The 23519-nt window shown below is 39.2% G+C and overlaps 1 protein-coding gene across 8 annotated transcripts in view; it reads right to left on the reverse strand.

The window, feature by feature from the left end:
* Positions 1–773: 773 nt before the first annotated feature.
* Positions 774–23519, reverse strand: part of GULP1 (GULP PTB domain containing engulfment adaptor 1) — a 1895686-nt gene continuing 1872940 nt past the window's right edge. For all 8 annotated transcript variants that reach the window (XM_069225937.1, XM_069225932.1, XM_069225939.1 and 5 more), the window contains one exon: positions 774–8866. In XM_069225937.1, the coding sequence (XP_069082038.1) occupies positions 8795–8866 (72 nt within the window). In that variant the 3' untranslated portion in view covers positions 774–8794. The remainder of the gene's footprint in view (positions 8867–23519) is intronic.

Below are 23519 nucleotides of genomic sequence, written 5' to 3' on the forward strand. Positions count from 1 at the left end.
AAATACAAATAAGATAGATAAATAAACATGATTAGATATTTCAACACATACATAATAACTAAACAATATAACAAAATTAGCAAAACAGTCAACATAAATTAATATATAGTATGAAAAAAACACTACCCACCCAATTCCCCAATAAATGCACCAACCTGCCAAACTATGCATTATAAACATTAACAAATAATGATTTGACAATACCACAAATTAATATAGAAAAACAGTTCAATAAAATACCATAATGAAAACAATATTAAAGTAAAAAATTTTAACTTCAACCTAATAGTCCATAATAGTCAAACAATAAAAAAATGACATCCTTACCTTCAATATTTTGACTGAAGATATTTTTGAAGTCACAATATTTTGATCACATTATACTGGTCTGATGAGATTTTAGAGGTGATATTTTGGTGGAATACTGACCAGGCCTCATCTATTTCTGCCAGGACCACACACAACCATTTTCATATAATGAGTCCTGTGGCTCAGTGACCATTTCTAGTCAAATAACTTTACATTTAAAAACTGGCTAGTACGTTTGACATAAATGCACAATGGTGTTTTGCCTAATATGCATCTCAAGGTCAGCTTTGCAACTTCCTTCTTACAGCCTGTGAGCAACCACTATATGGTTCCAAGCACTGTTCCTTGAAGGCGAGACAAATGTCTTGAAATAAGCATAAAGAAATATTTGGAGAGGAAGTTTCCATTGCATTCAAATCTTTTGTTTGGTACACATTTAAATAAAAAACAACATCCAAAATATATTTGATTGAAAAACATTTATTTTATGCAAAGGCGAATACTTTGAATTAAAAAAAGAACATTGCTTTGAAACATGTAATGTAACATTTTCATTGCACTGCTGACAGCATTCATATATTGACAAATTAAAACATTGGCTATCTCCAGAGTATTACATGAGATAATATTGCAGTACATTTTGGGAGCAATAATAAATATATGTTCCCCTCAAGTTTACTGAACAACTTTATTTTCAATTTAACCCAAGTGCATCCACTTGTAATTGTTCTTCTATAAAGTCATGTGGCTTGATGTCCCAAACTTAAATGTACCTTTGTAGTCCACTAATTCAGAGCTTTGTCCTGCTGTGTAACAGAATGAGTAAATCATAAAAAGAAAAGCAGGATCATCATACTATATTTTTGGTTATGTAAAGAATCTTTTACCAGCAAAAGATATCTTCACATACATGGTTTGGTGAATGATATAACCATGGACACTGAAGTTATGTTACCCTGCAGGTGTTCATTTTCCCAATTGATTATGGGTTTGTGATAATTGTGAACCATCTACTGCATAATTTCCAGATTTCAACAAAATAAATTGTTTCTATTTCACACAAGTTAAAATGTATTTAAAATGAAACAAAACATGGTGTTGCTTTTCGCAGAACCTTCTGAAAGATTGATGGGTCGCTTGATTACTCTGTTTAGGTCCTAGATTTGTACAAATTAGACAAACTTTGCCCAGACAACATTAACGTGTACTAAAATGTCAAAATATTACCGCACAGAATGTTTTGATTGTGTAGCATGAAGAAGCAAGTAAGTAAATAATAACCTTTAATTATAAAGCCATGATACCTGTATGGCATTGCATTTTGGTCTTGGGATCCGTTACAGAACTGAATGGCCCCACAGTTCAAGGGGACAAAAGCATCCAAATTGAACTGATGCCTACATCACAATTTACAACAAAATCATTACACTTGGTAATCTCAGAATTAGTCACCATATGCCTTCCGAAAGAAAATGTTACTTAAAATGTGCAAAAAGTATTTTAGCATTGTTTAATTATTGACAACAAATGCCCATTTAATACATGCCCATTGAGGAAAACTGTGAAGTACAATAAAAATACAAATTTCTATTTCTTTAAAAAAGCCACTGACATGGCTAAAAAATCATACGCATTATACAAATTCAAAAATACTATATGACAAACAATGGGCCTTAGTCTGTGAAATTAATTCCAGTCAATTTCCTTTTGTAAATATGCTAGTGACTACTGAAGAAAAGGTGATTAAGACAGTCAGTGCTTTCAAAATACATTAACAATGTATGCATGATGTGCTGTAATATTGCATATATGTACATTTTGTAAACCTACTAAAAATATAAACATTCCATGAGCAGGACATATCAGAATGTTACTTACTTAATAACTGAAAATTAAGGTGTCTCATTATACCGGTGACATCCCCCTCAAGTGTATTACAATGTTCCCGCTGGGCTGACCAGCAGGAACAGTGCTACGATATTGGTCTTGGCTACATACTGTAGCACACCAGCACCTCTGGAATGCTTGCTGTCAGCAAGGCAGACAGTGCCCATTCCAACGGTTATGGGCAGGGGGGCCCCTGCGCTTCCCTCCTGTGGCCCCTGGCACTGGCTTTCCACCAGCCTTTCCATGCCGGCATCCATGTTTTGGAAAGGCTGGTGGAAAGCTGACTTGTAATCAGCACCGCAGCGCTGAGTTCAGACTGCCGTCTGACTATCAGGATGTGGTAGTCGGACCGCCTGGAATGCGGTGGTCTAACCGTCAACACAAGTCATGGTGACCCTCGGACCACCACACTCGTAATGAGGCCCAAAGTGTTACTTGCCCAATGGTATAAGTACTATAGTATATTTGCTTGATTCTTGCGAACATTAATGCAAACCTTAGATAAACAATGTCAGAAAATTATTAAAAAAATATCAAGTACCAGCACATGTTTAAATATAATGATGAGCTAAATCTGTAACATTAACTTTTATACAAAATACAATTTGTAATGCCACCTCATACAAATGTTCAGGTTTGCAGTACTATTATTTGAGCTACTTCGTGCTTTTCTATAAATACGTAAGTGGTTCAAACCACTCACTAAAGTTGTAGGATAGAACTTTCAAATAATAGTCTCAGAAGGACATTTAAAAAACAAATTGAAATATAACAATGACACAATATTATCTATCAGATATCCATGATGCCTCCCTGAATAGCATGACATTTTTTACTTCTAAATTCAATCCTACTATGGGGTTATTTGGGCAGACAAAACTTGGAGATCTTTAGCAACATGTGTAAGGTGAACATTTGTAGATCAGAGTGGAAAACCTTTGCATCACTTTCTTGAATACCCGTTGCATTTACTTAAATTCCTAACAATTACTTTATGAAGAGAAATGTAGTAATGACCAGCATTGCTATGTTGGGCCCAATGAAGTAAGCACTATAATTTCCTTGTCAAGGTGGTCAAACACTCACAAAATACAATGTCTAAATTTTCTGGCAGAACTAGGCAACACATTTACCATATGGCCTGCAGATACTGTGATGGGCAACAAGCAAATAAAGTGATGTGAATGAGTGAGCCTCAAACCTTGATTTCCACAACTCATCTTCCTCCAGTCAACCATTTGTAGAGCCTTGACATCAAGCAGTTGACATGACAGCAATAACAAAAACTTCATTTGTTTTTCACCTTTCTCTAGGAGCATAATAGCTTTTACCAAGACACATATAACAATAACAAATAACAGATTCATACAAGTGAGGCAGACAACAGTAGTCAATGGCATGTAATCTGGACATTCCAAACAATTATAATTGTATTATCTGTATTATTTTAAATACTTTACGCAACTGTGTTAATTATTATTATTTTATTGTTTGTATTGTTTTAAGGTAACTTTCATTAAGTACATTTTGTCACCTAGTATACTTTCTTCTAGCTTTGAGCAACATCTTTTGTTCTCTTAGTTTACTGTTTTTCACCCTAGTTATGGACAAATGATGAGACCAGCCTTCCAGGTCCAGCTGCCTGAGAGGAAAATACATTGCTGTGTACCATAATTAATGTAGCATAAAGGTGGGAATTTCCAAGCAATGAAAAAGAGGGAGAAAAACTGTTGAATTATGTGTTGCAATTTCTTGGTATATTGCATGCATCGGGTAAGAGACAATTTTCCCATTATCTTAAAACTCATGTTACACTAAAAAAGGTGCACTTACCATGCCAGTTTACATATGTATATTGTCCCAATTAATTAAAGAAGAAAAAAGTGACTGATACCCTTCCCTTTTGTAATTTCTCAAGAAAGGTGTGTCAATGTTTTGAGTAAGGGGAGAAGGAATTTTCCAATTTAGCAATGTAGATGATCTGTTTTTTCTTTCTAAAGTTTGTGTAAACTTTAAATCTTAATGCTCACTTGCTGATTTGACTTCTTCATGATCTAGAATTTGTGTACAAGAAATAAAAATAATAAATCACATTTAGGTTTGTGATTTCTCTGGCCAGCAGATTGTAGGCAACTTAGATTCTTTTTCAACTGAAATAGAAAGTTTTTATTTGGTGAAGACACTAGCTTATATTGTAGGTGCATCATTTTAAGAACTCATTCTAAGACATTTGTTCAGATACTGTTTTGGCAACTTAGGGCCTGATTAGGACCTTGTCGGATGGGATACTTCATCACCAACATGACGAATAGCCTGTCCAATGAATTAGAAGTTCCATAATATCCTATGGAATTCGAAAAACAGCGGCGGGAAATCCATCATGTTTGTGACAGACTATCCCATCTGCCAAGGTCGTAATCAGGCCCTTAGTAAATGCCATAAGAATAGCCAGCCAGAACATGATTTTTTCAATTCAAAGTCAGTAAAATAATTTGCAACTAAGGCAATGAGTGTAGAGGCCAATGCACAAAGTAATCACACAGTTGAAATATAAAAGAGGTAAATAATACTGAAGGTATTATTCAAGCAAACAAATATATCCATTTACTATTGCTCTTGGGTTGCTGCTCGTTTCTGTTAGCACTCCACCTTCATTTAGGTATTATTTCAGACCTATCTTTATTACAACTACAAAGACTCATGACCTCCCACCTGCTGAATGATCTTTGTTACACAGTATTTGTTCATCGGGAAATGTCAGGAAAATACTTCTTTGATGGCTAAGCACATGAAAGCTGTTTTGAAACAATTTAAGAGGATAGAATGATTGGCTTTGTGCTTCTATTAATAGCATGTTTGCATTTAAGACAGTGGCGAACAAGGAAATCATCTTCATATAAATCTTTTGCGGTGGTATTATGTTATGGCACCATGTACCGTTAAGTACAACAAATTACAATATTTGTCTCCAAAAGGACAAAGTTGTGGCAGAATGAGAGAGAAATGTTTCCTCACATTGGCCTGTCTTCAAATGCAAAATATCTTGAAGGCATGTCAAACTGAATAGAATGTTTAGAAAAGGGTGAGTTGAGTTGATCCCAGATTGTGCCCTATTAAGTTGTGGAACCACAACAGTCGAACTTTTTGTTTTCTGATTGAATGAAAACACATATTCCTCTCTTTGTCAATAAGAGAATAGATCTGGAAGTAGTTGTTCTAAGTGTCATTCGAGAGACTTGTCTCTGAGTGCAACAGATGGGCTTTTCATTCATTTTCAATGAAACATCACTCCCCAGATGTAAATTGCCATATCATATGCCAGGATGATGTTTGCAGGGACTTCATTTAGGTTCACCCAGAAAGAAGTTGTGCTCTTTCTAGAGATTTTCAAACTATTTACATGTCTTGTTTTTCTCATTATTAAAGACAAAAGGCAATATGGAGAATATAGTATTCCGTGTCATCTCACATTAATGGTCTGAATTATTTTTAGCATCCCTACAGTGCTTATGTATGCCAAGGGCTTGCCCCATAAATCATCATAGCGCTCTACAACCTAACTCAAGTACTTGCATTCATGATTGCACTGCTTGTGCAGTAACAAGAAAGTTGTTCATTTATCATGAAATAATTGCTTCTGCTGCTGACCTGCATTACTTATTATGAGAGACATGCTACAGCTACTACATGCTGCAAATGGGCAGCGGTCTCAGTGAAATACCATGCCTCTCCCAGGCCTCGCCATGCCCACAAGCTTGAAGAGCTTCTGGTGCATCTGCATAGGTGATTTGTATCAGGGTAAACCAGATAATCAGAACCCTTCCAATGTGATGCCTTACAAAGCATGTATCTATATAGAAACTGCTGATCCACATCAAGTAAGTAACGTATCCAGTCACTAGATTCTGGCACTTGTACTTTATATTTCATTATAAAGTCTGGACTACAAATAGCAGACTGCAATGGATGAAAAAGATCTGGCTAAGCTACTCACCTCTGAAAATGGAACAACTTCAGATCAATCATCTCTTTATAAAAACTGAACACTGCTTATGTAAAACAACTGATAAAATGTAATGTATTTGTTAGTATCTCTTGGATGCTGTGGAAATATAAGTGGCGAGTCAAAGACATGTGATAAATAGCCATTAGGCTGATTTAGAGAAATAAGCAGAATGTGAGGAATCATACCAGGAGTTGCAAGGGACAACACCAGCAGAGGAAGGTGCCAAAAGTGACCTCCCAAGAAATTATTCAGGCAAGCTGAATTATTTATTTATTTTACTAATTGTTCAGTGCTATATTTTTTTCTGAACCTTTCTCCCTCATCACTGCTGACAGATTTTAAGATGCAAACTAAATTTCTAAGTCAACATGGACTTTTAATATCCCTGGTATATGGCAATAATTTGATTACTCCTTATAAATTTTAGCTAAAGGAATCTTAACCATATTAAAAAGGTAAGACATAAATGACTATCATTGCTTACTAAATGAAACAATCAGTAGACGTCTACTAGAACAAAGCATTTTAATGTGATTTATTTTATATAATATTCCTAGAAGATTAACTATTATGGGATTCTTCATACTCTTTTTTTAACAAATGTTAAATGGAAAAATCCAGTAGATGCTTTACATTACCCAGTACCAGCCGTGATAGTATTAGATCCACATTAAGGGGTGTATTCATACTTTTCACTTTATGGCTGAGGAATGAGTGATTGTTGTGAAATACGTTTTGACTAAATTAACATATTATTATTTTGCAGAGCTTCAGATTTGAAGGATTTAGATAGATGAAAGGCAACCACTTGTGATGCTGTCTCTTTTATTTATCAAAAGACGAACATTTTAATGCATATGTCAGTTAAAAAGTGAAATCTTATCAGATGTAGTTTCTAGTTTTCAAACCTAATTCAGACTCTCAACACCACATTTCTATTTGCAAATAGACTTTTCCAAAGATGGATTATGTAACAGGCTAATGTCAAACATGTCTGTGTCCAACACAACTTCAGGCAAAGTACCAATGACTTTAAACACTGTTTTAAACTGGGAAGACCATTGTGCAGGCTATGGAATGACTAAAACAATTATTTTTTTATCAAACTTTCTGTTAAGATGCATTCAATTTAATGATGATAATACTGTCCTGCTTCTTTTTGGAACTAGTGAGATAGGCCCATCTTGCACTCCAATAAACTTCTTATTCACCTTACTAATATATGTTATATTATGTACAAAAACTCATTTAAAGTAAATCAGATGGAAATATTATGCTTCTGGTTGAACATTCACATTTACGTTTTTAGAAAATCTATTGCAAGTTGTACATTTGCATTTGATCAGCAAAATGGTCATGTGCCTTGCTAAAAACTGCATGTTTTGTCTCCTGCAAACTCCGTTTTGGTGGCCTCCTTCAATAGTTTAAAAAATCTTTAGAAATTCCATGATAAAGATTCACATAATTTCACAACACTCTTTAATTTTCACCTGGTGGTGACATTGCATTGGGTAAGTCATGTTTATTTCTAGCAGCTAATTTACTTGGGCAGGACAAATATTTTCCTCTAATTGGTTATACATTTTAGAGAGGGTTTCTTGGGCCATCTAGGATTCATAATATTTTATGTTTGTCTTATAGGACTTTCAGTTTGGTTATGCTTGCATTTATGCATAGTCTAGTTTTAAGGAAATAGAGGATTTTCAGTTTGGTTGTGCCTGCATTTATTAGGAGTCTGAAAGCTCTCTATAAGCAGCCATAATATTTATTATTCTATAACATGTTCCCTAGTGTAATACCTAAAGAAAATTTCTATTTGATGCTAGTAATACTCAGTAATGAAGGTAAAACTCACTCCTTAATCTTTAAAGAATTCTGTAATTCCAATCACTCTAGTGAAGCAGAGAATACATTATTATTACTTTTACATTAAGTATGTCACAAACCTCTTCATTTCTGTGGGATTAATTGATTACTGCAAATTGATATTAATAGTGATACAACCCCACTTTAAGCCACATTGAAACATGAAAACACTCAATATTCCATCCCTTTCAGTTGGCTACAGCTAAGGTGCATGGTAGTATTAAATCATATTCCCCATTTGATTTTATGTTTGAAGGTTTTGTGTTTTTTGAAGGTTGATAAAGCCAATAATATAAACGGAGCAGATAATTTCTGAACTGCATGAACCACAGCTGTTGAATGGTCATTAATTCAGTTAGGAATCCTGAATTATACCACCTGCAAATGAATCAACGTGTAGTTGCTTACTTTTGATTACCACAGTTTCTGCAGGCATTAGGCTGTAACATCTATTTGAAGTCTCCGGGTAAATAAGAAAATCTGTGTAAATCAGGGAAGCAACCATAAAGTGAAGAATATTGTTGATCAGTCATGAAGTGAATTACTTCTGTCTTCATTGTCTTTTCTCATTAACACATGATACATTGATTTCTGAGTGCAGTCCATGTGACCACAGTGAGGTTTCAAAGAATCAAATAAAAGTATTGTTGGCATATAGATAATACAAGTAACACTGATTATTAATACAAAAATTGTGTTTGAGAACTTCAGCTTTTGTTCTTGGCATCAACACCTGCTGTCTAGAGGATCCATCCCAAATATCGTTCCTTCAACAGTTAGTCCCATTTTGAACCCCTCCTGTTAAAAACAGAATGCACTTGTTAAAGCGAATGCACACATTTTACTTTAAGTAATTACACAATAAGAACATCATATTCAATCTTTAATGACACAATGTTCCACCCATACCCTTTGGAGTATTCACAATCTGACATCAAAAATCAATTTAAGGCTTATTTAAAATCATGATCCTATAGATTACAGTACCATTTATAAATATTGTGCTGAATGGTTATTAATAATGTATGTTACAATTAAAAAAAGTCATTGAGAAATAAGAATTAAAAAGGAAATGCATATGATAGATTATGTAATAATCATAGGAATTAATAGCTAATGAGAACAATTTATGTAATTCATTAAAGTATCAAACAGTCTAAACATTTAAAGTAAGAGTCATATAACATTGTCTTTAATATACATTTGAGTACCTCAAAACTCCTTGAATGTTAATAATTCTTAAAATAATTCAATATGAAGAGGCCACCCTAAAATATACGAGGCCAAATATTCAGCCTGATGGGAACACTGTAATACGCTTGGGGGGGATGCCACCGGTATGACAGTGGTGTCCTAACCTTAGCTTTGGCGGTCCCGTGGTGGGATTGCCAAAGTCATAATGAAGCCCTGGGTTTAGGAACTGTGTTGTCAGTCTCTCCTCCAATACATGTCATAGTTTGGTTGAGTTTTTCACAGCTATGTTTTTGATCAAAACTGCATCAAACCCAGGACAGTCCTCTATGATCCTTCCATATATGTAATTATTGGCTAATAGGGCATTTTGGTATCTCTATGCTGTGTTTCTCCAGAATTCTTACCAAACAGTGAGACAGCTGGACATATTACCAGTATTGTGAATGGTCCATTCTATAATCCTGTTTTGGATTCTGCAACAAATTGATTTATCTGTTTTTATCAAATCCTCAATGTGTAAATTGTTTATGCAGCACACAAACAGTGATAAAGTGAAAACACAATACAAGAAAACTTCCAAACCAATTCTGAAGCACAGAGTGAATTCTAATAAACAAAATGGTATCAGAATGACAGAACTCCAAGGAGTAGAACTGGAGATATCAGTTTTTAATTTTATGAGGGAAAATAGACCATAAAAGCACAAGCTCCACTCACAGTCATCTGGTTGTGCTATACAAGTGCAATGGAGAGGATGTCAAATACAGAAACCAAGTTACTCCTCCTGAAAAGTCACATTCAGATTCCAGCGAGAAGAGTTCTTCATGGCGGAGGAGGAGGTGAGGAGCAGGCAGGGAGTCACAGATGGTTGTTGTTGCAGCTTGAAGAGCAGGTCAGCTCTTATGGGCTGTCATCACTGTAGCCTGAAGGCCCGGTCGAGCCTAGCAGACAGTTGTTGCTTTTGCTTTCTCTTCTCAGCCACCATGAGCTGTCATTGCTGTAGAGCAAAGTTTGTCTCTCCCATTGCCGGTCAACGCTGGTGGTTACTGTTGATGCGAGGAGCAGGTCTCACTAGAGCTTTGTTTTGCCAGTCATCACAAGCGGTCTTCAAGAGGATCACAAGCTCCAGGATTTCCCCCTTTTCTGGCAGAGGAGTACATTCTGATTGCCAGCCAACGGTTCAGGACCCAGGAAGACATTTCTTGGGAATCAGGGACTCACTTAAACAGAGGCCAGCAGGGCTCAGGCAGGTGGAGTTGCATGTCCAGGCAGGTCCAACTGCAGTATGTCAGCTGGGAAGTTGCAGGGAACCCTCAGAAACTTTCCTCCCAGTATGTCACACAAGAATTTGGAAAATTAACCATTGGAGTCACTCTGTGTTAGCCTGGGAAGAATGTAAGCAGGTCCAGGCTTCATTCTCAGACAGCAAGGCAGTCTTCAGCAGCAGTGCAGTTCTCTGGCAGCAGGGCAGTTGTTCTTCATATTTACACAGGTCCAGGAGTGTTCTGAAGATTGATGTTGGGGATTCAATATTTATACCAGGTACCATCCTTCGTGGGGTGGTCTCCCGGTCCTACCCCCACATCTGGCTCTGGAAAGTTCTGAGAAAAGACAGGACAGTCCTGGTGTCAATTTCCGTTGTGTGTGCAGTAGGCAAAGCCATTTGAAGTATAAGTGCGGCTGGGTACAGCTCTTACAGAGCTACCCTGTACGATGGACCATCATGGCCACACATATACCTTATTTGTGCTACAGTCTGAAAGCAATATACAAACACTCTGCAGCAGGGCAATTCAGAGTTATGGGATCCAGGACACTGGCAGATGGCACAAATGTAATAAGGAAACCAACCTAGTGCTGGTCAATAGGAGAAATACAATGGTGAAAAACAACATTAGGAGTTTTTCACAGCCAGGCCATGTAAAATTTAAACACACGTCCTACTTTTAAATACAATGCACCCTGCTCTTGTGAATCTCTAGTGACTACCTTAAGGTCTACCTTATAAGTAGTAATAAGGAGGGTTTATGCTTGGCTAAATGTTTGTTTTGCCGTGTTGAAGTGGCAGTTCAAAACTGCACTACAGGCTGCAGTGGGAAGCAAGATACATCTTTTAAAAGGCTACTGTAGTGGGTGGCACAATGAGTGCTTCAGGCTCACTAGTAGCATTTAATCTTCAGGCCCGAGTACAAGTATTACAATTTACTAGGGACTCAAGGTAAACTGAATGTGGCAAGCATGGGTAGGCCAATTTTATCATGTTTAAAGGAAAGAGCACCAGCACCTCAGGTCTTGTTGGAAGTCGTAATGCCAACAAAACCGGGTTCAGCAAAAGAAGGCAAAAAGCTCTGCAAAAGCTACTCTGCAAAAGGGACCAGGTGCAACAAATATAAAAAATCTAAATGTTAGCAAGCCAACACATGAACAACAGAAGATTACGTACATGATATATGACTCTTGTTAATTTCCCATCATAGAACATTGAATGGATGCGGATTCTGATTTCATAAAGTGCCTTAATTTTAGCTCAGAATATTCAGGGGTGCATTTCCATAGATAGACATGATTAAATCCATCATCTTTAGAACACATACATTGGAATCTTCCATATAAAGTTCAAATGTTGTTACAATTTATAAAAATCAATGCGCCTTATACATGTCTAAAGATGAATATAAATATGACAAATAATACAACATATATGTAACAGTTTTTACATAACACTATTTTGCGCAGTGAGCACACTTGTCATAAACCATCTAAAAAACTCTTTTATCAGTCTGAAAGACATGAGGTCAACGTAAGGATCATCTGCCATTGGGGCAAGTTTGTAGCTTGCCCCAGTGGCAACTGTTGGCTACTGTGCAGATTGACTAACTTGAAGCTAAACTTTCTAAAGTGTTGCTTTTTATGTTGTTTTTAGCCTAGCAGGGATTTGCTCCGACAAGTATACTTTTGTTTTTGAAAGGTTTGTAATGTATTTTTCCATCCTCTTCCTTTATTATGCTTCAGTAGGAGCTCAGCTTGGTACTCCCATTCCAATTGTGCACTCTCCTTGAACCACTGCATAGCTGTCTATTGCGGCTCCTCACCCTCAACACTGTTTTTTCCCATAACATCAGGTGTGGTTGTTGAGTGAGTTACAGGTCCACTCCATCAACCTGCTAGAAACAACATTCTTTCCAGATAGGCTGTTTCTGGTAACCCGAGCCTCATTTCTAACAATATAGTGTATCTTTTTAATGTTGGCCAAAGTATTACCCTCAACATTCTTCGCCCCACTTCACCCTTCTAAAGAGGAGGAGAGACTCCACTGGCAGGATACAAAAAGAGCTCTGAGAAGCTTTTGTCCTTCTTCAGCACTAGAAATTAGTGGGAGTAGTTGTCAGTGCTAGCTTCTCATGTAGGCACCATCACTTGCTCCGTTGGAAAAAGGACATGCTCTTTCTGCTGCAAGAGGGACAGATGGTCCTCCATCGGCAGTTCCACTGGTGATGGGAAATATGACAGGGTAACAAGAAATGGTAGAGAGCAACCCCATTGAACAATTTGCAGTACCCATTTGTCCGAAGTGATTGGCTGCCACCCAGACACAAAAATATTTGATCCAGTCTCCAATAGGGAGGGAGTGAGCTTCAAAGGGCAAACAAAGGAGGTTTTGCAGCTGTAGGAGCTAGAAGGCGCCACTCCTTGCACCTGTTGGAAATGTTGCCTTTGGGAGCCTCAACATCAGCCAGGAAACGCAGGCAGAGTTTTCTGGATATACTGAAAGCCCCTACTGTAACTGCACAGTGGGTGGAATTGCTGGCATGTCGGATGAACAGGCCCAATAAATGCACTGAAGCACTACAGTCCTTGAAGGTCTGAATGGCCATTTCTGCTTTTTTGTCAAAAAGGTGAGAGCCATCAAAGAACGTGCCTATCAAAGTGGCCTGGAAATCCCCGGGAAGTCATTTAATCTAATCTAGGCATGTAACCTGAGGGCCACGGCAGGAATCTGTAGTGTCTGTCCCACAGCAGACTGTGAACTTTGTGGCATTATTGCCCTGTAAATGACTTGTGTAAGGGTGAATCATACATCATCCGACACAGCAGGACGAATCTGAGCCAAAGATTCCCTAAGGGAATGGATGTAGCACCTCAACAGGAAACTGGCATTAACTCAACACAGTGTCAAGCTGGTGGAAGACAGTATTCTCTTCCCAAATTGGGGGTTTGCCAGTCTGTGGATGCCTGTGCAACCAAGCTTTCTAATATTGGGTTCTGTGCTGAGAAAGTCTGGGTCTTCCTGGGCTGCACATTGGTATTGTGCAATCTGTCTGTTGACCAAAGGATAGGACCAGAACATGGTTTTCCAAGTCCTTAGATGACCTCTGTGAGGGTTTTAATTAAAGGAAGGAGAGGTTTAGCATTATTTTGCATGGACTAAAGCACCTCAGTGATCTCATTTATTTTCACTTTCACAGAAGGCAACTGGCAGTTAAGAACCTCATCATTCTTCGCATTACCACCGTGAATGAGACACTTTCTGAGTGGCAGGCCAATGTGGAGAAACAAGCCCCTTATCTGCTTAAGTGTCCAGGGTACAGACCTCCTGAGGATCCTCAAGCAAGTTGTCATACTTACAGGGATGTGTCACTTCATCCCTTGCATCATAAACAACATTGTCCAAGTCTGTGCCAAACAAAATAGGAAGGACGTGAGCCATTCCATGAGGTAGGGGCAATGTATTGAGGAAGGTTGTCAAAGGGCTGGGCCCCAGGTGGAAGAGGGCACTGCCTCAGTCGAGGTGGCACTGACTCTGAGTCAGAAAGCACTGTAGGGAGTGCTTTGTTGTCTGGCGTTGATGTACCACATTTTGGCATCTGTTGTGGTGGCATAGTCAGATTTAGCACTGATTACAGTGCAGCACCCAAAAGGGGTCCAGAAGGAGCAGAGGATGGACCTACCAGCTGGATTCTAGCATGATGTCCTCTTGGTTCCTTGGGGCCTGAAGGCACACCAGAGACAGATGGAAGAATGGCAAGAGCTGCAGCATGTCATCATGGAAGTCTTCCATTTGTTGCAACATTGCTGACGGCCCTAAAGATTCCAAACAGAGTAGGAATTGGCTATGAAGGGAAACGGCTTCAAAAGAGAAACCAGGAGGCATTTTTACTCTCTTGCACCTTCTCTGAAGTTCAAGTGGGGGGAATAGGGTTAAGTCCTGCTTGGACTTTTTATGTTTTGTTTGAACCTGAAGACTTTGATCATAATGATGATCTGCCGTGGGAACAACTTTTGGAACAGGACATTCCCTTTCACTTTAACTGGGCACGGCATGGAGTCTTGGGCAGTTTAGAACCATAGAGCTTCGGTTTACCATGTCTGGTGGCACGTAAGAAAAGAACTGATGTCAGCTTGCATGGATGGTGCTTATATGCATCGCTTTCATTTTGGAAGCAGAACGATGGCTGTGCAGAACCACACAATGCCACCTACTGGCATTCAGGGGTACAGCTAAAGATTTTTCATACCGAGTCTAATATCTGGGAGATACTCAAATGACGAGGAATCTGCAGTTAGAATTATACATCAACATGTCTATATTCATACGTAATTGACTTGCTGGTGTAGGGATTAGGTTAATATCTTATTTAATATCTATGGGATCATGGTCTGAGACCGGGATAGGTGCTATCTTGGGTATCAGACTTCTCCTAAATAACCCTGCAGACTTAAAAAAGAAATCTATTTGTATCCAAGTAGCAGGTGTACACAAAGTGAAGGTATAATCTTTTTCTCATGGCTTGCAATAGACTACATGGCTCTGTTAGGGCATGGTAATTTATCCTGTCTTGTAATATTAGTATGTTCCCATTACGGCAAATTTCAGGCCTACCTGATCGATTAAAGATCGGATCAGACACCAGTCACCACATGTAAGCATCTTTGTTTTAACATTTGTATGTATCAATCTCTATTAAAAAAGAGATGAAATCTGTCTTATCTCCCACTGGGGCATAGATCAAGCCAACTATAAGAGTTGTCTCCTGTATTTTCAACTTTGCAAACACAAATCGCCCATCCCCATCCAATCATGTATTCATTATCCTGGCTGGCAATTCCTTGTGCATTAAAATAGCCACTAATTTCTTTCCATGTTCCATCAGGGTGTAAAATGTGTCTTCCTTCATCTCTTGTTACCTGGATAATTAACTTTCCTGCCTTGTCTCATATAAATTTTTTTACTCTCTTTATCAGACAGATGGTTCTTCATGTATTTGTTTTTTTAATGTAGTGGGTCAGTCCATTCACATTGAGAGATACCACTGCCAAGCATTTGATGGGCATTATTCCTTTCCCAGAGATCTGTAGAGGGTATGTAAAACACGGCAAGATAAGTGCTCAGAAAATGTGACAGGTATGTGTAGCTTACAATAAATATATAGCTGTTATGCCCACTTCCAGATGATGGGGAACTAAGTATTTCACAAGGTAGTGGTATTCTGTTTTATTCCTCTTATTTTTGTCATTTATCCCCTCCCTGGTAGTCGTGCTGACTGGTAGTAAAAAAAATAAAAAATAGGTTCAAAAGTCTATTACTGTTATTAGCTTGTACAGGGTGAGAAACAATGGGTATCACAATTTGGGGATTTGTTTGTGAAAATGTGGCATTTACCTTTGGTTCCAGAGGATAGATACAAGATTTTCCCCTTTCCCACTTTGAATGTGGATAATTGACCCAACACACCCTCCTATTTGACCTAACAAGACTTTGGTCTTTTTACTTGGGAAGTACTCACATCCTATCTAACTAATAACCCATTTTGTTAAACCTGCCCTGCTCTCATTTTATTACTTTTTTATGCTTGTAATTTAGGTTACTTCATCAAAAATATTTTTTCACATAGAAACCTTAGCTTTAAAAACAAATGATCTGCGCACCCTCTAAGAGATGTCTAAAAATGAACATTACACAACAGTGGAACACGTTTACCCCCAATCTCTACATAAAGCGGAAGCTGATAGGAAGTATGTCTTGGTTCATCTGCCAAATCAAGGCTTTTATTGAAGGCATACATTGCTTATAAATTATTTCCAAAGTGTTCCACTTCCTAAATTAACTCATTTACTCAGGCACTCACTAACTTACGCAGCTGACCACACATTTTAAAAGGACGCATGGCAACTTCCCTACACTGCACATGCAATAAAGAGCTGCAAAGAATCGTGTATTCACAAACAAAATAATACATTTTAAATCTACACCTTTACTACGCTAGCACCGCATTTAACTCTAGTTTTAACAAACTAATAGTAACGCTGGTTTGCATACCTGTAGCAAAGTTGATGGAGAGGGTTGTGTATATTAGTAGCAAAATGAGCATACCTAAGTGAAATCTCCAAGTAAATTACATTACGTTAAAAAAGAGAGAACCCATCCTCCAACAAATACCCCATCAGATCACAAACGTACAAACTGCACAAGAATTACAAATTCCCATGACTAAATGGTTTGATCTATTTAGAAAACATTTTAAAAGGCAATTACCCTATTGAGAAATAACTTAATACAGCAGCAAATCCATGAAACAAGGGGTAGGACTAAGCTATGGTGGTATTCCAGATTCCTAATTTTTTTAGCTTTGAAGTAATGCCATTTTTCAAAAACGCTTTTGTTTTACCGAAGAGATGAAAAGATCGCAGTAATTACTATTTTCGCTCAATATCATTCACAAGGGAAGTTTTTAATTTGCATTCCAGTACACTGTCAGCTCATAAAACAAATGCAATTCATCATCCACACAAAGCAGACTGGCATTTTAAATGGCAGACCGCAGGCAGAGAATTCACATGGTTTGTGTATTTGCAAAATCTTCACTTACGCAGTTTTAATAACATTATATCAGGGAGGCAAAAAACTGTAAATTTACGTTTTATTCTAGCAAACGTCTTAAACAACAAATAACTTTGTAAATTGGCATTTCAAGGACACCTTAAAAGAATTTTGGGAACCGTCACCAGAGACATGGCTGAAATAAAATGTTAAATGTTCTTCAAATTGCAGAATGATAAACCTTTTCCATATATGTTGATGAAACGTTTATTTTATACTCTTATACTGTGTGGCTCGTTCTCAGCCACTTTTAATTCGAGCCCTTAGTTAGGCACGCTGTCTTGAAACTTGAAGTTCAAAACATATTCAATTAATTGGCCTCGAAATATCTGTTTACCACTAGGAAAACGTTTATTGTGCCCAACATTCAGAGAGTTGAACCAAAGCAGCCTAGGCCCATCCCAAATCAGAGACTAGAATTATTTGCTTTTCTTCTACCATTTTTAACCTTCATTATGGTGAACTTCAAGGCGACCCATTCTCTACATTGCGGCTGTTTTTCCAACAGTGTGTAGTACTGCTCAAGCCCACTGCCTGGCTGAATAATACAGTATCTCCCCGTCTCATTGACACACCGTTGTCCACCTCTTGCCCAGTACCTTATTTTGATTATAACAAGTGCCATAGAGGTGATACAGGACGCTATGGGCCCTATTATGAATTTGGTGGACAGGAAAGCCCGTCCACCAAACTCTTGACAGGGTGGTTTCCTGCCTACGCAGCAAGCTCCCAGACGGTGTTATTAAGAATTTGCTGCTAGGTCAGTGGGTAGAAACCTGAGTTTCCACCCACTGGCCTAGCAGGAAACAGACTACAGCACTGTCTCTGGCTCGTAATCGAGCAGGCTGCAATGCTATAGCCTGCAGGGTGCAATAGCACCCTCGCAATGTTCACTGTCTGCAAAGCAGACAGTGAACATTGTGATAGTGCTGGCCTGGGGGGCCCCTGCATTACCCTTCCCAAGTGCATAGGCAGTGTAGGGGCCCACTGGGGTCGCCTGCACCCATTCTCCGGGAGCCTTTTAATAGCAGTGCTACCGCCATGAAACTGCTGGTAGAGAAGGGAGTCATAATCCCCAGGACACCACTGCTTGCAGCACTGCCCTGGTGTATTAGGACTGCCACCACCCACCAAACCGCCAGGATCTAAGATCCTGGTGGAGCTGGAATTTCCCTGGAGCCAGGGTTGTAATAAGGTGGTCAGACGGCCTATGTGTCTGGAGACATGATGCCCTCACTGGATGGACTCCCAGGCATGCTTCTAGTACGGGGGTGAGCAGTAAAAGAAAATTGGCAGTGCAATTGATGGAAGTGTGGGCATATTGTAGAGAATGCACTGCTTTGATGAGGTCCCTGCTCCTGCTGCATATGCCTCTGATTTTGGCAGACTGTGAATACCTGATGTCTAGTCCTCTCTTTTGCTTTCAGCAACCGTAACAGAGGGCGTCTGCATACTCTAGTTCCCAAGTGACATCTTGCATTCATTGGAATGTGGTTCTTGCTGCAGTTCCCACCTAAGTACAGTGCTGAAGGAGAAAAAAATAGTGGGATGTGCCCTCCGCAGGTGCACCACAGGAAAGCCGGGAGAACCCTTCACTTTTAATGTGCTTTTAAATATTGACGCAGTTGGTGTTTGTTCATATTTTTAAATTGCCTGTGATTAATTGTACACAAGATGCAATCACTCTAACTCAAGATGAGTTTACGTAAAGATGAGTTTTTGTGAACTGCTATAGCCAAATTATTGTTGGGCCACAGGACCGCTGAGTCAATAGCAACTGAATGCCATTTGCTGAAGAAAGGGGACATACCAGAGCCAAAGCTACCCCTGCTCTATTATATAATAATGGCGTCGTTACGAGAACTAGAAGATTTTTTTTTTAGATGCATTGCATCCATCTGGTCATGTTACATACAATAAATTGACCTCAAATGTACCCTCTCAAATCTTTAGTATGCATGTAACCGTAAGAAGCCTGAAAAATAATTTTCAAGTAACCAAATGAAAGGATGGTGCAAAATGTATACAGGTTTCGTTAAGTTAAGCCAAGTTGAATTTCCATGGTGCTACAACACCTATGAAAATGAAGGAAATATGGTGGAATATAACAAAATTGATTATTGGGGGGCATGTAAAAATGCAATTTGATATATTAGTGTGAACTCTATCCTTGCTGAAAATACTCAAATTGTTGGTAATATGATAAGGTGTTTACTCACGAACATCATTTTGCCAATTTTATTTTGAAAGTGAATAATAGTTTAAAAAATATGTAAATGTGTTTCACCACTTTGATACTTCACACTTTAGAATGGAAAATTATGCCTGGGGACCTTCACTGTCCAAATTCAGTACAGGAATGTTACAAAGGGAAATGTGTAATCAGTTTTAAGGAAGCAAATTGACAACACAAATGCCTATTTAGTGGGAAATGTCTAGCATCCCAATGTGACAACCGCATCAACGCTCCTTAAAATTGTAAACTTTTCCTGTTACCAACAACGAACCTGTCAAATTAAGGCGACTGTAAATCTCTTAGCTGGGCACGCCTGGGAGGTTTATACCAATATATATACATATATATATATATATATATATATATATATATAAAGAAGGGTTTAATCGGTCACCAACAGCCAGTTAACATGTTAGCTCGTAAATTTCTCTTCCTACCCATGTGCAAATAATGAATTATATAAACAACGCAGGCTCACCATCCTCTTCTTCCTTGGGCTGAGGCTCTGATTGCTGTGTGCAAGGCAAATACTACATCATGGGGCAAACATTTTGAAACCATGATGGTGCAGTATTACAACACCGGTCTTATTCCGAATTCCTCGAAAGGGAGCATTATCACCCCGCTCAACTGAAAGGATTGCAAATAAATGCCAGGATATTATGAACAAATTGACTTGCTTGATGCCCTTGGGAAGATTTTTGCCCCCGTAATCTTGGAACATACAAAGGTGGGCTCAGGAAGTGAATTTAAGTCGTATGGAACAGTCGGGCTTAGATCCAATCACTCTGTAGAAGACTATAAATTGGTGCCACAGTTCATTTTGAATACATTTGTTGTGGAAAAATAACAAGCTATATTCGATTACTTCTCAGGAGCATTCCACCTATTAGATACACGCGCTTTATGGTCCAAATTATCATCTATGGACATACCTCTGTGTCTAATTAGATTAATTATCTCATTATATCAATCAATGTGGTGGGACGTTTTACTGGTGGAACAAAGGTCTCTCACTATATTTTTCAAGGCAAATGGGTTTTAACAAGGCAGTTTGCTAAAACCTATGGTATTTTCGAGCTATATGTCTGATTTTCTAAAATAATTCCTGAAGCTCAATAACTTTCCACCCAAACCGGGGGCTTATCCAGAGCATACTGTTATGCATGCTGGTGACATAATTGTGTTTGATTGACCCCTCTTGGTTTGCAAAGAAACTTGCAGGTATTACGTTGTTATGCAAAAAGGGGTTTTAGAAAAGTAACACGCTTAAAAACGAAGGTGTAGTTTTGAAGGACACAAACGAGGGCTGACATATAATTTGTATATGGGACAAGAATAATGTAAGTGATTAATAATTATGTTTACTTGAGCAAACTCTTTTGTCGTAATCTCTCATAAGTTACATTTTGCTTACTTTGGAGAAAACAGCTCTGGTCCTATGGGTGCCCTGCAAAGTTTTTAGAATTCTTTGTGGAAAAGGTATTTTACTAATTTCTTAAATATTTATAAAGTTAAAATTCCACCAACCCTTATCACGTGGGCCCTTTTTCAGTTATATAGGAAGGGAAGATGTTTGAAAAGTTTGGAGTAGGGGCCACCTTCCCATAAGAATGGGTTACCACCACTTTTAAATTGGTGGTAAGATATTACTGTTTTGCAACTGGAATTCAGTCATCAAACAGTAATACATACCATAACCATTCGGTATTTGGAAGGAATGCCCAAAGCACAACCCTGCCAAATACTGAATAGCTAATGCAAATTGTGCTCTGGTAACAATTTACCAAATCACATTTTGTACATTTGAAAAAGCAGTACACCTGGCTCCGAGCCTTTTTTTGGAAGTTAAAAATCTTCAGCGGGATGGAGCAGGAGTCTCTAGCTGACAGTATTCCCTGGAGGTCGGATACCCCTTTGGCAAAGGACTGCTGAACAAGATTTACTGCTGTGGGGAAGAACCTAGTGGGAGCTGCTGCAAAGTCAGGCTAAACGGCAATGCACCTTGGGAGGATAGACAACCAAGTTGCTCCCTCTCTTCTCTCGGTTCTCAAAGCAGTTTTTAGTCAAAAACGTTATTAGCCCCAAATTTTTGGATTTTGATATCTGGGCACCACCACCAAGGTTCCAGGACTAGAAGGGCACCACTTGGGAGATTAGGACTCACTAGGTTGGGTTCAGCTGATGGTCCAACTTGGTCTGAGCTTGTTATGTCTCTTTGGCTCTGATCAGAATGTCAATAAACTAGCTCCTAGAGTCACTCTGGTAGTCCTGAGTTCAGGTTGAGAATCAGCCTCAAGTAGCAGGGCAGACTTCTGAGGGTTCAAGGCAGGCTCCAGGCAGCAAAACAGTTCTTCGGAGTGCAGCAAATAAGTTTTGTGGAATACACAGCAAGCCACAGCAGCAGGTAGTCCACTGAGTCACAGGTCAAGAAAGTAAACTGAAGAGTGGGTCTGAGGGTTCCATTTTATATCTGTGCCCTCTTTGAAGTGAGGAGAAGTTTCTAAACATTTCCCTTTGAAGTTCTAGGAATTTCCTGACTCCCCTGCCCTGCCTCCAAGCTGGCTGCAGGAACAATGCAGTGGTAACAAGCCCTTTTTGTGAAAGCAGAGCACATTCAGTTGCAAGTCGGGCTATGCTATATTGCATTCAAAATCTTGTACTGCTTTTTTCAGTACCTCATTTGCCCATCTAAATCCATGACTACATTGGCTAAGGCTCAATTAAACTCCAGAAACTTAGAAAGAAATGTTTTTTCAAATATTTGACATGATTGCCCAAATCTTCAGGTCAAAGCTGATCACAAGACAGTAAAGCCCAAGTCTCAGTGAACCAACTGGTTTTGTTCATGTCATCAGAAAACAAAGAATCCTGTCTGCTGTTTCTAATTCTCAAGTGCATTCCATTCTCAAATCAATGACACTATTTACTGTGTCTGACATCATTCATCCTACAGGTGTGGTCTTTGGGGCACCTACTGAGTGCACCAACTTTCTCTCTAATGATTGATACTAAGTGATACTATTGACCAATTATCAAATGTGTAACAAAACCATGAATGATTGCTACTGACCAGTGTCTTCTGCCCTCCCCAGCTCCTCCTGCTGCTGCCTCATCCCTTGAGGTCCTAGTGGCATCTGCAAGTAAGCATCTTCAGTCTTTCTGTCTCTCCTTACTCCTGCTTTTTTACTTATGCCTTTTACGTATGTTGTTAGATCGTTGTATTGCTCCTTTTTCAGTCTCTTCTCTTATTTTTCTGTCTCTTTTGCTACTCTCTACCCTTGCTCCTCTGATGCCCCTGCCCCCCTAAAGCACTTTTCCCGCCCTCCCACCATGGAGGTGACCGGAACCCTGCCTCTCTCCACTTCATAATGGCATCCACATCGCTGTGAGACGGTGACTCCAGTAACCTCTGGTCAGCGTCTGTTGTCCTCCCCAGCTCCTCCTGCTGCTGCTGCCTCTGCATTGGGAATGAACTGAGAGCCTGCCTGACTCTCAGTTTGCGGCCCTACTGCACGCACAGGCGCCTGCCTGTGCCTCATCCTTGGTGGCCTAGTGGCAATCTGCAAATAAATATCTCTCCTTACTCCTGATTTTTATTTCTTCCTTTTACCTCTGTTTTTCCATTGTTTTCTTTTTTTTCTTCTGTCTGTTCTCATATTTTTCTGTCTATTCCTCTACCTTCTACCCCCTGCAACGCTGCCACCCCTGCGGCCCGCCTCCCTTCCCACGTGAAGTGCTTTCCCACCCTTCTGCCTCCCACCTGACCGGACCCCCACGTCTCTCCTCTTCTTAATCACAGCTGGCACACCAAAGGGAAGCCCATCTGAGCCCATCCACACCTGGACCGTGCCCAGCACCACAGTTCTCGCCGCAGTTCTCGCCCCATTCCCTGGTTCAATGCCAGCACTTTACGTGCCCTCAACCCGGCAAGATCCTCAGTCTGCTACTAAGCCAACCCCAGGAACACCCGTGGACGTTCTTCGCGGAGACCTGGATCACCCCGACCACTGCCCCAGACATCACCACGGCCACCCCGGACAATGACAAAATCATCCACAAGGATAGTGACAACAGGCTTGGAGGAGGCATTGCCATAATCTACAAGAACAACCTCCACCTGACCACCAAGTCACAGTCAA

Source organism: Pleurodeles waltl, chromosome 3_1 (genome assembly GCF_031143425.1).
Source record: "Pleurodeles waltl isolate 20211129_DDA chromosome 3_1, aPleWal1.hap1.20221129, whole genome shotgun sequence".
Lineage (NCBI taxonomy): Eukaryota > Metazoa > Chordata > Amphibia > Caudata > Salamandridae > Pleurodeles > Pleurodeles waltl.